The following is a 15,639-nucleotide window of genomic DNA, read 5'->3' on the forward strand; positions in this document are numbered from 1 at the left end:
CTGATGATCTCATTTTAACTTAATCACCTATTTAAAGGCCCTCCCTACAAATATGGTGACATTCTCAGGTACTGAGGGTTAGGATTTCTACATAGGAATTTTAGGGGAACACAATTCAGCCCATAACAGAGCCCAAGGTTTTTATGGTGGATGATTAGATAGCACCTGCTCCCTAGCAGCCCAGATAGAAACCATGTGTCCAGTATAAACACTGTCTTTACAAACAGTCTAGGCACAGTGAACCCATGTAATCATTTGTGAGTGGTTCAACTGCCAAGTTCCCAGATGCTAGTCATGAGAGAATCTTGCAAGCAGACTTCTCTAAAAAGATAGCAAGCTCAGGTTTAGTGTATTAACCCTTTTGTACACAGGCTGACAAGTTCAAGCTTATTTTTAATTTGTGATATATTTTGGGCTAAATATACACATGTTTATTATGATTACTAAATGTTGCTTTGATTTTTAAAGGAAACAAAAAATATATTTTGCTGGTTAGTCCATAATAAGCAATTTGGCCACTACTTTTCCTTTTATTCATTCCCTAAGCTTATATAACTTTAAATACATTAACAGAGATTTTGCTTAAAGTTAGCAGAGTAAAGGTTTCAAAATACAAGATTTTTTAAAAAAAGCATGAAAATTGAGGGAAAAGAATCTATACTTGTCTCTGAAACAAAAAAAAATTATAAAAACTAGTTTTACTTGAAACCACAACCTATGAGAAATATCTACTCAGGACAGAAAGAAGACAATAACATCAGGCACGTACCTTACCAAATCTCTGTTTGTGGTAGGATGAATTAGTGTTACTGTTTTGAGGGAAACATGACAATATCTGTAAGAAAAAAAAACATACCCTTTAATCTAGGAATCTATTTAAAAAGATGCTTATTACAGAATTTTTGTAACAGAAAAAAATCTAAAAATTCATAAATACAAGACTAGTTGAATAAATTATGGTAATTACAGCATTACACACTATACATGTGTAGTTAAAAATGAAATTAAATCACAGTTGTTCATATGGAATGATCTTCAAGACATATTGCTCAGTAGAAACACTAAATGCTTCATAAGATATGTCTGCATGTACATAACAGTACACAGACTATATCAATAGTTTGCTTCTGGGTTGAGAGTCCTGGGATCTGAGAATAAGGGCGAATTAATTTTAGTGTTCAGATTTTTACCCACATATGTTATTACTTTACCAATATAAAATTCTTCATCTTATGCCTTCTGAGGGACATCAAATGATTAAATCAATCAATAGGATGAAAGTTGAGAAGGGCTATCATAGAAATCAATGCATCTTGGAATTTAAGATAACATAAAGGATTAGCTTGATGATTCAGATTCAAGAGACTCATACCCAGTATCAAGCTTTACTAATAATTTCAAGGATATATATAATCATAAGGCACAGGTAACATTTAAAAAAAGTTCCAAGACCTCTAGCACAGTTCTCCAAGTCCTACTACACCACATCAGATGCACTCTGGCCCAAGTTAACAGATGAGGTTTTTGTGAGGAATGCATTACTTCACTTTGATAGAAGGAGCCAGTTAGATTATGAGACATTTATATTTTATATTGGGTTACACAGATTATATAACATTCTCCAACCAACCATTATCCATAAATCTTTATATTCCAGTTTGTTTACCATAAGCAATTCTAGACCATTTAGGAACGTCCTGCTAAAAGCATTCCATAGAAAAAGATTTTTGCTAGCAAAAACCTTTATTGCTATTGTGTGGGTAGGGCCATCATTAGTATGTAGCAACAAAAATGTACTAAACGCTTGCTAGGTACTATGCCAAGTACTGTACATATAAAATTGAATAAATAAATACCTGCTTTCAAGGAGTTTCCATTCTATTTAAGGGAGAGTGACAGGTAAAGAGACATTTTTGATGTATTGGGAAAAGTGCTAAAATGGAGGGAAGCAGAGTAAGAGAATTTGACAAAAGCTTAGAAATGTCAGAAAGGCTTCCTAGAGGAGGGAATACTTAAGCAGTCTTAAAGGCTGATTGCAATTAGCCAAGCAATGAAGTGCAAAGGGCTGTCAGGCAGAGGAAACAGCACAGCAAAGACACAGTCAGTCTTTAATCAGCAGGCTCAGAAGGGGAAGTATCTAGAATTTCTCAGCTTCTGGTTTGGGTAGATACTGATATTGTCACTGAGATGGGAAATGCAGGAAGAATAGGGCCTTCGTTTTGTTCTATGGTGGAAGGTGTGGGTTGAGATTTGAATATATTGAATTTGAGATGATTTTGAGACATCCATTCAAATTTAGGAGTCCTAAGCATCTGCATGGCATTAAAACAAATAGAGCAGATGTAAAAGTAGAGTGTACTGATTTAAGAAACTGCTTCTGGGGCCACTATTTAATAGTGATTGTCATTCTTCTTTAATCTTTGAAAAAATGAGGTATTTCTTGACAAGGCTGTTATAAAGGTTAATGTAGAGTGTTTAGCACAGAATCTGGAGTTAGCAAATTCTCAATAAATGGTAGGTATTATTACTAATGGCCCCAAAATAAGAGGATACGAGTGTGACAAGGAATCTAAGAGACTAAGTCCAAATTCCTGACATCAGATACAGTCAGTCTCTGCCCTCAAAGTACTCACAGTCTAGTTAGCTCGTTGAAGAAAGGGACCATATTTTTTTCGCATCACTGTATCCTTTAGTAGCCAGCTCAGATGACTGGCCCAAAGGTGTCAGGCACTTTATAAATTTTGGCTGGATGGTTGAGAGGAGGAGAAAGAGGCATATAGGAGAAGAGCAAGAGAGGTGGAGAAGAGGGATTGGGAGAGAGAGAGAAGAGAGCTAGAAATGAAAGAGGAAGACTAGAGGGGGGTCAGAGTACAGTACGTCCTGTGGGACGTGGAGTGGGGTGGGGAGAGGTTATGGGAACCTGGGGGTGTGGTATGGTCACAGTCTACAAGGGGGGAGGAGGGGCGGGGCATGTAGAAAGCTAGGCCTCAGGCCCTAGAATGGGCGGCACAGTCACTCTTTTTTGTTTGTTTTCTGCATGGAACCAAACCTTCTCGGAGACCAGGAGAAATTAGCCAGCTAACACGCCAGCAAAGCTTTATACATTTTGATTCTGAGTTGGTTTGACTGAGGGCTGTAGGGTTCAGAAAGAAAAGATATTTCGACCTTGGCGCGCTGGGACCAGGCCCCTAGTACCAATTTCCCCAGCTCTGAGGCGCCCAGGCCTCCAGCGCAAGGGGCCCACCCTCGCGGAGCACACTGCTGTTGCGTCGCCCGCACGTTCGGAGCCTGTGACGCCGCGAGGGTGGGCCTCCGGAATGCCGGGTACCGGCCATCCGGCCCTGTGGGGACTGAGGGACAACGACGGGAAAGGGGTGTGAGGGGAAGCGAGAGGGGAGGGAGGCGGAGGCGCAGAGGGGCCCAGGCCGGCTATGGAGTTGTACCTCAGCGCCTGCTCCAAGGCTGCCAACGTCGCCGCTACCAAGACAGCCACCAGCGGCCTGGCCGTGGACAGCCAGCAGTGCAGAGACGTGAGTGTCAGCGAAGACTGGTCGTCCTCGTCCTCTAGCAGGCCTCAGGCCTGGAGGGCGTGGTGGGGGGCGGTGCCGTGGACGCTCACGTGCGGTCCGTAACCGTCCAGCTTCTGGCGCCCTCGTGCGGCGCAGCAGGTGGCAGGGCTGGGGCGGCACTGGCCTCAGCTGGCCGTGGCGCAGCGGGAGGGAGCTGGAAACCCGGAAGCGGAGGTCTTTTCGGCTGTCTGGAGGGTTGGACCCTTTAGTTCCTTAGGTTGGAGTAATAGGTTGGCCTAAACTTAACATACCTAAAGGAAAGACAGAACTCTCCAATTGTACCTGACAGGGCGCGCACAAAACCCACTTTCCGGGAGTTGGAGCGGCTCAACTACTGGATCTGCCTCTTGGGGTGAAGCTGCCTGTGATCCCAGGAAGCAACCCTTTATACTATACCACGAAATTAAGTGAAAAGGTAAAGTGATGTTTAATTGTCTTACGTTGATTTCTTTGTCTTTTTCGACTGCTGTTAAATTCAGGCGCTAGCTATATCACGCGAAGTGCATTGAGGGAATTTGCACTAATATTCCGTACCTATCTTATCCTAAGGTATTGTTTAGGATGTGTATACCAAGCAACTTCATCTAGTATGATTTGGACAGAATCATGGGCTAGAAAGTTTAGATTCTTAGTTCTGTCTTAATATTATTCCATAAATTATAAATTAACTTTACAATAACACTTCATTTATACCTATTTATTGAGATATAATTCACTTAGAAATATGTTTGGTTGAAAGGTGGAAAGTTATCTGTACTGGCTGGCATTTAATTATATGTTATGATTTTAACCAATAATAACTTGGACAGAACTCTCATTACAGAACACCTCTCTTTGTTTTGAGTTGAATTCTGTTTCACACACGAAGTGCGAATAAAAGTAGAGTTGAAATGAATTAAAGTGTTTAGTCCTTTAACCTGACTTTAGGAAAACAAGACTCTGTCTCCCTGAGGAGACTCCATGATTTGCCCCAGCCTCCCCATCCAGTCTTTTCTCCAGTGCAGAGCCTCTGCTTTTTCTAGTTGGGGTCTTTTATACCTACTCACACAGACCATGTTAATACTTCTGTGACTTTGTTCACCTTGCCTCCCAAACCTGGCATGCCCTTTGCTCTTCTCCCCAACTATGAATTTGGTCCATCTTTCAAGATTCCTTCTCAACCATTACAGCCCCCCAATTAGCTTATATTTCCTTATAATTTGCATTGCCCTTGGTTTGTATAATTTTACTCAACACTGTAATTTTATAATTTAAATCTTACTGGTTTATAGTGTATACTGCCCTCAAACTCTTTCATGTTTTTAGTCCTCAGTGTGACCCCCCCTCTCTCAAACCTCCCCATTCCTTGATTCAGTACTTAACACTGAAGGAGGTTCAATACATTCTTTTAGAGCAGTTGCTTTGATCAGTATTGCAAAAAATTCTACAAGGAAGAATTCTGAGTTACCCCCTTACTCATCTAGTATTTATGATGTCATCAGAAATGAGTAGGGGCCCTTCATATTCGATAGTTGCCTAATAAACATGATTTCTTAAAGTAAATTTTGTTTTTGGAAAATACATATTTCCCTTTTTAAAAAGAAGTCTCTTCTACTAGAATACAGGCAAGTTAACTAAAAATATGCCAACTTCACACAATTGGACTAAGTCATATACACACAAACCAGCGTTCCTAAAGCATGCTTGAAACCTATATCACTCCTTTTTATTATGTAAACTTAGCCCTGTCTTCTGTCTGCTTCCTCAAATATTGTTTGCTGTATTACCATTTTCTCTGTCAAATAATAATTCACTTGTCAACTACTTTTTAAAAAGATGTTCTCTGTTCTTTATTACATTCATTTTCCCCCAAACTCTTCATTTAATCATAATTAGGCCCAATTTCCCTGAAGACTGACTTTGTACTGAAAGAAAAATAAGGATATCAATCTCCTCAATGAAGTAGTGCTTTATATTTACACTTTTAGTTGTTCTTTCCAATTATTTTAATTGACAACAGATGGGTTACCCTGACACTAATAAATGGGTTTGTATTGGGTTGCCCAAAAAGTTCATTCAGGTTTTTCGGTAAGATGTTACTGAAAAACCCGAATGAACTTTTTGGGCAACCCAATATGAAAGGTGTTCTTTGTTTACAGTCACTAGTCCAGGGCTGGTTTTGAGAAACATAGGCCATCAAAGCTAAAATTCAACATCTAAAGGAAGTTGACAGCTAAACATCAACATCTAAAAGAAACAATCCACTCCTTGACTCATGATTTTTGACTATTTCCCTTACAGGAAAGATATGAACTTCTTATCTGGTCTCACTGAATTTAAGACATTGCCCTATAGAATTCCCTTTTTTTTTTCTTGCCTTCTCAGGGAAGCTTTGGTAATTAGGGAATTCTACTTTACAACTTAGACTGCTTGGAAGAGATTAAAGTCTGGTATTAAGCAAGTGGTCAGAAACTTACCAGGAAGCTTTTAAATGGATAAGGAACACTGGCATCCTATCAGGTTCCCCATTCTCCCCTTTTGTCCACATAAGAATCCTCATACTTACCTTGAGGGAGTTGTTTTTAGGGTCCCAACCCAGGCTCCTTAGTGTTCAGAATCTGACTGAGGTGGCTACCGCCAGACAGAACACAGACTGAGCACGAATTGGTACCTCCAGACAGTTCTGGATTGATACACAGTGTGTGGGGTCATATAAATTGAATTACATGCCTGCAGACAGGGCATGTGCTCTCAGGTTTGCCACATCTCCCACACATTCCAATTGCCTTTCACTTGAGCCAATTCCTGCTTTGACATCACTTTAGACTAAAGTTTCTGTTGTTCTGGCCAAGAAAACATAAAGGAAAGCACAAAGATAAGATACAAAGACAACATTCGGACGACTTCCACACCTGCTTCCATCCTCTACTTTTTCCCTTTCAGATGTTCTCCCATTACCCATTATCACCATCCTGCTATTGAAAAATTTTTGAAAAATAGATTAAGTACTCACATCCCCCCCCAAAATTTTAAACCCCCTCACTTTGTAATGTTTTAACTTACAGATGAGATTAAATAATTCATGTGCTTCCTCTAAAGTAACAGATATAGCAATATGACTATTAGCTGATATTTTCCTTCTTTTATATGTTAATGACTACTTCATAAGGTTGTATTTGGTCTTTACACATATGGAGAAACCTCGATCCCTATCAATATCCTTTATAATTGGTTCTTCAATATGTTGAACTGTATAATATAGACCTTGAATTTTTTCCTGACTGTAGTGCTCAGAAATCATTGGGTTTCTTGTATTAGATAAGAACTCAAAATACAGTAACTCTTTAATTCATCATGTTTAACATCTGAGTTTTACTTCTATTTTTTGTCAGTTTCAATGAATCTTTGTGAAAGATTTTCTATTTTCCTTTATTTTCAGATTATTGAGATATAATCATGATAATTGATATTATCCCTTTATCCTTCTAATGCAGTGCCTTGATTTGGAAGAGGGAGGAGGAAAAGGGAGAATCTTAGTATTAGCTTTATACATTAAAAACAAATTTTATCCTATTCCCTTTCTTTTCCTTTCCTCCTTTGTTTTCTAGCTTTGGGTCAGGAGCTGATGGAGATTGGGGTTGGGGGTGTTAATTGAGTGAGGGTGAATTTTTAGAATAATTCAGGTCAGTGAAGAAAAGAGGTAGGGATAAGAAATTAACATTGCCCATTCCAAATTATTCTATTGCTGGTTTTTCCCCACTTCACATTCTTCTTGCATGCTTTATTTTCAATGAACAATCTGGTATTTTAATAGGTTGATATTTAAAGTAAAATTCATTAATTGTATGTTTATAATATGTTTAAATCCATGTTTGCAGCTTTTCCGACCTTCTTATGGTTTTAATCTGACTGATCCTTATTGTCGACTTTTGGAAAACCAATATAAAAGTCTCCATGATCCACATTTAAGAGCCTACCATAAGCGTAAAGACATCTTGAGGAGATTAAAGAAAGGTGGCTACATCACCAGTAATAATAAAGTGAGTTGAAGATAATTTCTTTTTAATCATTGAAAACCTCAAAGACTTGGTATAAGCTTGCTTCTGTACCTCACTGGGTGACCTGTATCACCTTTAACTTGGTCATAAGAGATACTTAATGGAAAAGTCCATAAATTATTCAGTATTTGGATCAAAGGAAATCAGACAGCAGTTGTTTTCTAAGTGAAACTACTTCCTCATTTACCTTTTTTCTTTATAATATCAAAAGATGATTACCAAATAATTTGAGGATATACAAATAATTCTCCCAACTGTATCATAGTCCTCTTTCTCTGTCTCTAATGGCATGTATGCTTGTCAAGGATTATGTCCCGTATACTTTTTTAAAACTTTAGACAAAATAAGAACCTAGCAAAATCAGCCTGATAGAGTCCTGATAGACTCTATTCTTATTGGGGTTGAACATTATTATTACATTGGTATTTTTTAATAGCTCCAATTGTGTGTACTCAATTCCTTATCATGGCATAAGTCATATTAATGATGTTATTTGGATAGCAGTTTCCTATTGATTAACAATTTTAGAGAGATATTACTTACAAAATTGTTAGCAATTTATTACTTGACATCAAAATGTTATTTTTGCTCTGGAAAGTAATTGCTTTGATTTAAAAATATTTGTATTTATATATTTTTGTTGTTATTCTTGTTTTTTGTGTGTTTTTTTTTAGATTGTATGTACCTTGAGGGAATTGAATAAGTACAGGCAATATCTTACCAGTTTAAAATTAGACTTTGAAAGAAACTATATAAGAGAACAAGTAAGTTAAATACTTAAATTTGTTTTTTTTACATAGAGTTTGGAAGAAAGGTTTGTATACAAAGTATTTTCTTATAATATTTTACTTTGAATTTTGATAACTTAATTTTTCCAGGTAAAAATTTAGAGCAGTAGTAAGTAATATTTTGAGGTTCCTATTTTGTGCCAAGAGAAGGAAAGGGACGAAGTCATCTATTAATATGCCAGTGGTAGCTGACAAAATTTAGTAATTAAATTGCTACTCAGATTGTCCCTTCTACGTGAACTGGGACCAATGGGAAGAGTAGCAAGATTCTTAAGCTGGAAACCAAAACAGCTTAAGTAACAGGAGAGGAACAATATGAATAGTTATAACATCCTAAAGGTGACTCAAGGAACATGTACACTGTATGTTTGTACCCCCACACGTGGCTGTGTTCATACAGTGAAAAATGTCCTTAAAGGTGAAGTGGAATGATTGATATAGAGTGAGTGGGTAAAGTTAGTGACTTCCTTTCACATTTTCACTCAAAGTTCATGTGAGAATGTGTGCCTGCGTGAGTGAATTCAGGCGTTAGAGTCAAGAGAGTTGGGTAAAAATGAAAAAGGTGCTCATATGTGTACTTTTACAAGTTTATGTTCTAAGGTCTAGAGAGTTGTATAGAAATGAGGATGACTCCCCAGTACTTTTAAGTGTTCTATATTTCCCCCCATTTCCTCCTCTGTGCCTACAGTTTCTCCTCCACTTCTTCCATTTTTAAAAATTTCTTCAGAATGGGTAGAAAAATAGGCTGAAATATTTATCTTTTATTTTCAGAGAGAGAAATCTTTACTGTTCAGTTGTCCATGTCTTCAGTGGATTCAAAATAGATTTAAATGAAGTTAGGGACTTCCCTGGCAGTCCAGTGGTTAAGACTTTACCTTCCAATGCTGGGGGGGGTTCAATCCCTGGTCCGGGAGCTAGGATCCCACATGCCTCAGAGCCAAAAAACTAAAAATACAAAAGCAGTATTGTAACAAATTCAGTAAAGATTTTAAAAATGGTCCACATCAAAAAAAATCTTTAAAAAAAAGATTTAAATACAGTTAAACAATATTAGTTATTTACAAAGTTTGGGAATTTTACTAAATACTAAATATGAAAAGACATATCAAATGACAGTTTTCTGGGAAATGTTTAAGAAAATTTATATATACATATATACACACATATACGTACATATACATATATATGATACATACTTTTTCTTAATAGAAAATGCTTGCAAAACAAGTAAATAAACTACAGGAAGACAATCAAATACCTGGACGTTCTGATGTTACACAGTTCCAAAACTGGTTGTTACAGGAGGGCACCCCATCTATTAAGGACCAGGAACGATTAATAAGGCACAGGTGAGATTGAAGTTAATGCATATTTTATGTATATAATGTGGACCCAAATAAGTTGGAAAATACTACAAATAATTGAAGGTAGGAAATTTTTTTAAGTACTGGATGCTATTTAACTCCACTCCTTCAGTATGGAGAGGAAGGGAGATCAAGAAGTACAGGAATTGGAAACTTGGGTACCAAGGCTAAAGATGAATTTCTACTACAGAAGATAGAGTTTCTGGGAGTCCAAGAGGTAAGACAAACTGATAACTGAAGAATTAATCAAATCCAAAATGCTTCCTATAGTAGGAGATGGTAGGAAAGTATCTTTAGCACATGCCTCTAATAATAGTTTTTATGCGTCTTCTTTAAGCGCTGATAGCTTTAAGTTTGAGGAAATTAATGCCAAGTCAAAAAAGGAGGTTTGGTATAACTTTATCTAATACTAATATAAACATGCATTATCTAAAAAAAAACCTGCAAGCTCTTTAGATATTATCTACTTACATTCAATCATTACCTTTCCATGTTCAAGACCATTTCTTACTATAGTTCTTTCCTCCTCCTCCATTAAGGTGAGAAATTAACCTGCATTACCTGATTTTATGTTCCATGGTAGTTCCATAATACAGATTGACATACCAGAGACCCAGAGTATAGATGGAAGATTTGTTCAAGGCCTTATAAATTACAGGGGGCTCAACACACATCTTTTCTAAGGAAATTCAAATCTGATTTTTTCCAGATTTGAAGTCAGTGTTTCAGTTATTTCAGTCTTCTTTGCAAACTCATATTCCTAAGCCTGTTGTGAATATGTACTGTACAAAATGTTTTTAATCAGTCTGCTCCACATTTTATCATTGTCTTGGCCATAACAACAGATTCTTATATATATAGTAGGGAGATCTGTATAATGAATAAAATATGTTGAGTTTATGAGTCAGGCTGGCTTAAACTCCATGAACAGAGCTGATAGAAAAACAGTAAAATTCCTGTAGCTCAAGAAATAAGAAACAAGAAAGGAGGTAGTTTGGGAATATCAAAGCAGATGATGCCATAATAAGGAAAACTCCCAATTCACCTTCACTTACATTTGCATTTTTATTTAGATATTTGGATATGATAAGTAGGGAATTAGAACATCTTGAGAGCACAGCAGAAGAGCAACGCCTAATCCGGATGGATAGGGAAGAAAGACGACAGCGGGAACACACAAGAAGAAAACTTGGTCTTCGTAGAAAAATGGAAGAGGTGAGAGAGAACAAATTTAAAATATTGAGAGAAAAATTGTGTACAGTTATTTCATTTGTAAATAATTTGAGCTGTCCATCATACTTCTTGAAGTCATTTCAAGTCTAAGCATTTTACCCACATTGATCTTTCTTCACAGCTATGATATGCATGTTGTTACATAAAATGAGGATGACACCACAAACTACATATATGAGTTAATATCTGCTCTTAAAGTGATGATGGTGAAAGTTACTAGATACCGTTTAACTATCCTATAGCCCTCAGTGTGGAGAGGCAAAAATTTTAAATTTAGCTTTAGTTAAAAATAACCATCCCTGCATTCCTAATAGGAGTGCAGTGAAGAAAGCGCATTCTAAAGCCAACATATGACTTCAGTTACGCTTGACCTGATTTCTGTTAGGCTCTTGACTTGTTCTAACTTGCTTGTTGGTTTATTGTGAATACATACTGAATACATCGTGCGCTTTAGGAATGGAAGACAAAAGAGATGTTACTTCTAACAAGGATCGGAGAAGATGTTAAAAGAGAAGCTAGGATAGAGGAACAACGGCGTAAAAGCAGAGAAGAGAGTGACAAGAAGGTAGGGTGAGCTTTAACTTCTAATTGGGGCTGTTTGAGGACAAACTTTTGATAGCTTTGATTTTGTAATGTAGTTCACTTTGTGAGATGATAGAATAGTTACCCCAAATGATTTGTATTATACAGAACTGAAAGTTATAAAAAATTTTGCTGTATTTTGGTCATGTTGCAACTATAATATAAAAAGTACTTCTCTATTTTTTGATATAACTACTTTTGATTTTATCTCACACCATAAACTACACTTGTAATTCCTATAGAAAAAAATGACATAACTGATTGTTTTTCTTAGAATCAGAATTTCTTGGAGAAAGTTCTCAATTTTTCCCCACCAGTTAATTTTTTTAGAGTAATTGTTTTGAACCTTAAATAATATGTAATATTTTATGATTCAGAGTATAAATCAGTATAAAGAGAAAGAAAATTCATTTGTAATCCCAGCACCACCCTATTTATTGGTATACATACACACACAGCTACATACACATACATTGCATAATATTTCTATGAATATTTATATATTGCTATAAATACATGTTATTGTTCCTTAAGGCTGTTTTATAGACTGCTTTTTCATTTAATGAAATAACATTGAAAGCTCTTCATGTCAATAAATATTAACCTAAAATAATCTAATCTAAATGATTATTTTAGGTAGTATGTTGTTGACAAACCTATATGTAAGTGTAAGATTTACATAATTTGATTATACTGCTATATAATTTTTTAATATTGGAAATTGAAATGTATTGGTAATCTTTTATTCTATCCTTCATACATGTACCTTTAAGTATTGTAAGGGACTCATTACCCATATGGCAAGCTCAGCTTATTCCAATTTACTATAATTATTATTTTCTAGTTTTTTATTTTTCACCACTTTTTTATTGGAGTATAGTTGATTTACAACATTGTTAGTTTTCAGGTGTACAGCAAAGTGATTCAGTTATACATGTACATATATTCATTCTTTTTTAGATTCTTTTCTCATATAGGTTATCACAGAATATTGAGTAGAGTACCCTGTGCTATACAGTAGGTCCTTGTTGGTTATCTATCTTATATATAGTAGTGTGTGTGTATTCATCCCAAGCTTCTGATTTATCCCTTTGCCCACCACATTTCCCCTTTGGTTACCCATAAGTTTGTTTTCGATATCTGTAGGTCTGTTTCTGTTTTGTAAATAAGTTCGTTTCTTATTTTTTTAAATTAGATTCCACATATGAGTTATATCTCATGATATTTGTCTTTCTCTTTCTGACTTCACTTAATATGATAATCTCTAGGTCCATCCATGTTGCTGCAAATGGCATTATTTCACTTTTTATGGCAGAGTAATATTCCATTGTGTATATGTACCACATCTTCTTTATCCATTCCTCTGTCAATGGATGTTTAGGTTGCTTCTGTGTTGTGTCTACTGTAAATAGTGCTGCAGCACACACTGGGGTGCAGGTATTCTTTTAGATTACAGTTTTCTCTGGATATGTGGCCAGGAGGGGTTGCTGGATCATATTGGATTGCTGGATCAAAAATAGAATCATAGTTCTATTCTTAGTTTTTTAAGGAACCTCCACACTATTCTCCATAGTGGTTGTACCAGTTTAGATTCCCAGCAACAGTGTAGAAGGGTTCCCTTTTCTCCACACCCTCCCCAGCATTTATTGTTTATAGACTTTTTGATGGCCATTCTGACCAGTGTGAGGTCATATCTCATTGTAGTTTTGATTTGCATTTCTCTGATAATTAGTGATGTTGAGCATCTTTTCATGTGCTTTTTGGCCATAGGTATGTCTTCTTTTGATAAATGTCTATTTAGATCTTCTTCCCATTTTTTGATTGGGTTGTTTCTTCGTTTTGACATAGAGTTGCATGAACTGTTTGTATATTTTGGAGATTAATCCCTTGTCAGTCACTTCATTTGCAAATATTTTATCCCATTATGAGGCTTGTCTATTCATTTTATTTATGGTTTCCTTTGCTGTGCAGAAGCTTTTAAGTTTAATTAGTTCCCATTTGTTTATTTTTGTTTTTATTTTCATTACTCTAGGAGGTGGATCAAAAAGATATTGCTGCAATTTATGTCAAAGCGTGTTCTGCCTATGATTTCCTCTAAGAGTTTTATAATGTCTGACCTTACATTTAGGTCTTTGATCCATTTTTTTTTTTTTTTTTTTTTTTTTTGGTGGTACGCAGGCCTCTCACTGCTGTGGTCTCTCCCGTTGCGGAGCACAGGCTCAGCGGCCATGGCTCACGGGCCTATCCGCTCCGAGGCATGTGGGATCTTCCCGGACCGGGGCACGAACCCGTGTCCCCTGCATCGGCAGGCTGATTCTCAACCACTGCGCCACCAGGGAAGCCCATGATCCATTTTGAGTTTATTTTTGTGTATTGTGTTAGAGAGTGTTCTAATTTCACTCCTTTATGTGTAGCAACAACATGCCCTAGGTTTCCTCTTAATTTTTGCCTGATCACATTTGCTTTTCAAGGAGTCTTGGCCAATTTTAGTGACATCTAGTGCACTGGATCAAATTATGGCACTGGGAATGTCCATTAAACATGACCACTGATGTTAGGCATGGTAACACCACAGGCTACCTGAGGCATCTTAATGGCAGAGCTATTTGAATTATTGATATTTCCAATGCAGCTATTCTAAATTGTCTTTTTTGAATCATGTTTTAATATGAGAGGTTTTCAATTCATTTGTATATGTTTCTTAATATATTTATATTTTTTGCTTTCAGATTTGATATTATCAGTATTTTTACTCCAATTTATGTGCTTAAGTTACAGGGTTGTCAAAAATTTTAAAGAGATCTCTCTTAGCTTCTTTGTTAAAAATCAGTTGTATTAGTCTAAATTTACTGCTTTTCTGCTCTTTGCCCTATTTGTCTATTATACTGCCTTGATTATTATACCTCTAATAATTGTTTAAATCAGTAGTGTTAGCCTTCCAAGTTTGTTTTTCTATTTTGAAGTTGTTTTGGTTAATCTAAGCCCTTTACATTTCTGTATAAATTTTAAAATCATCTTGTCAATTTCTGCCAAGAAATTTTGCTGAGATTTTGATTGGAATTGTAGTGACTCTGTAGGTCAGTTTGGGCAGAATTGATCTTTTGATAATACTGGGTCTTCCAACTCATGAACCAAATACCTCTCTCCATTTTTTTTAGGTTTTCTTAATTTGTCTTCTCATGTACTCATGTAATTTGAAGTGTACAGCTCTTACACATCTTTTGCTAGATTCATCCCTATGTATTTCATGATTTATGCTATTGTAATTTGTATTTTTAATTTCTAATTCCAATTGAGGTTAGGATATAGAAAAACAATTTTTAATATTCATTTTGTATCTTGTATTGATAAAAACTTATTAGTTCTAGTTGTTTATTCTAGGTACCAATCAATATTTTACATGAATGATCATGTTGCTACAAATAAAAGTAGTTTAACTTCTCATTGAATATGGATGCCTTTTAATTTTATTTTCTTGCCTGACTGCACTGACTAGAACCTCCAGTATTATGTAGAATAGAAGCAATTATAATGGACATTATTATCAAACATTTTTTGTCCTATCTTGCCTCTCTACAGACATAATAGGCTGCTTGACATTGTACCAGACTTCACTGATACGCTTTTCATTTTGTAATTTTAAAATTGAAATATAATCAGTGTACAATATTATGTTAGTTTCAGGTGTATTACATAATGATTTGACATTTGCATACATTAGAAAATGATCATCACAATAAGTCTAGTAATCCTCTGTCCTTATACAAGTTATTATGATATTATTGACCATATTCCCTATGCTATATATTTTGTCCTTGTGATTCATTTATTATATAACTTGAGGTTTGCACCTCTTAATCCCCTACATCTATTTTACCCACTTCCCACCCCCTCCCTTCTGGAAACCACCTGTTGCTTCTCTGTATCTGAATCTGTTTTATTTTGTTGTTGTTGTTCGTTTTATTGTTTAGATGCTACACGTGATATGCAGTATTTGTCTTACTCTGACTTATTTCACTTAGCTATAATATCCTCTAGTTCATCCATGTTGTCACAAATGGCAAGA

General features: G+C 36.0%; 1 protein-coding gene across 1 annotated transcript in view; it reads left to right on the top strand.

The window, feature by feature from the left end:
* Positions 1 to 3,431: 3,431 nt before the first annotated feature.
* The window catches only part of FSIP2 (fibrous sheath interacting protein 2), a 123,136-nt gene continuing 110,928 nt past the window's right edge, over positions 3,432 to 15,639 (top strand). The window contains exons 1-7 of the mRNA XM_059055228.1: positions 3,432 to 3,530; positions 3,859 to 3,984; positions 7,427 to 7,588; positions 8,281 to 8,370; positions 9,604 to 9,743; positions 10,832 to 10,973; positions 11,446 to 11,556. Of these exons, the coding sequence (XP_058911211.1) occupies positions 3,432 to 3,530; positions 3,859 to 3,984; positions 7,427 to 7,588; positions 8,281 to 8,370; positions 9,604 to 9,743; positions 10,832 to 10,973; positions 11,446 to 11,556 (870 nt within the window). The remainder of the gene's footprint in view (positions 3,531 to 3,858; positions 3,985 to 7,426; positions 7,589 to 8,280; positions 8,371 to 9,603; positions 9,744 to 10,831; positions 10,974 to 11,445; positions 11,557 to 15,639) is intronic.

Source organism: Kogia breviceps, chromosome 2, assembly GCF_026419965.1.
Source record: "Kogia breviceps isolate mKogBre1 chromosome 2, mKogBre1 haplotype 1, whole genome shotgun sequence".
Taxonomy (NCBI): Eukaryota; Metazoa; Chordata; class Mammalia; order Artiodactyla; family Physeteridae; genus Kogia; species Kogia breviceps.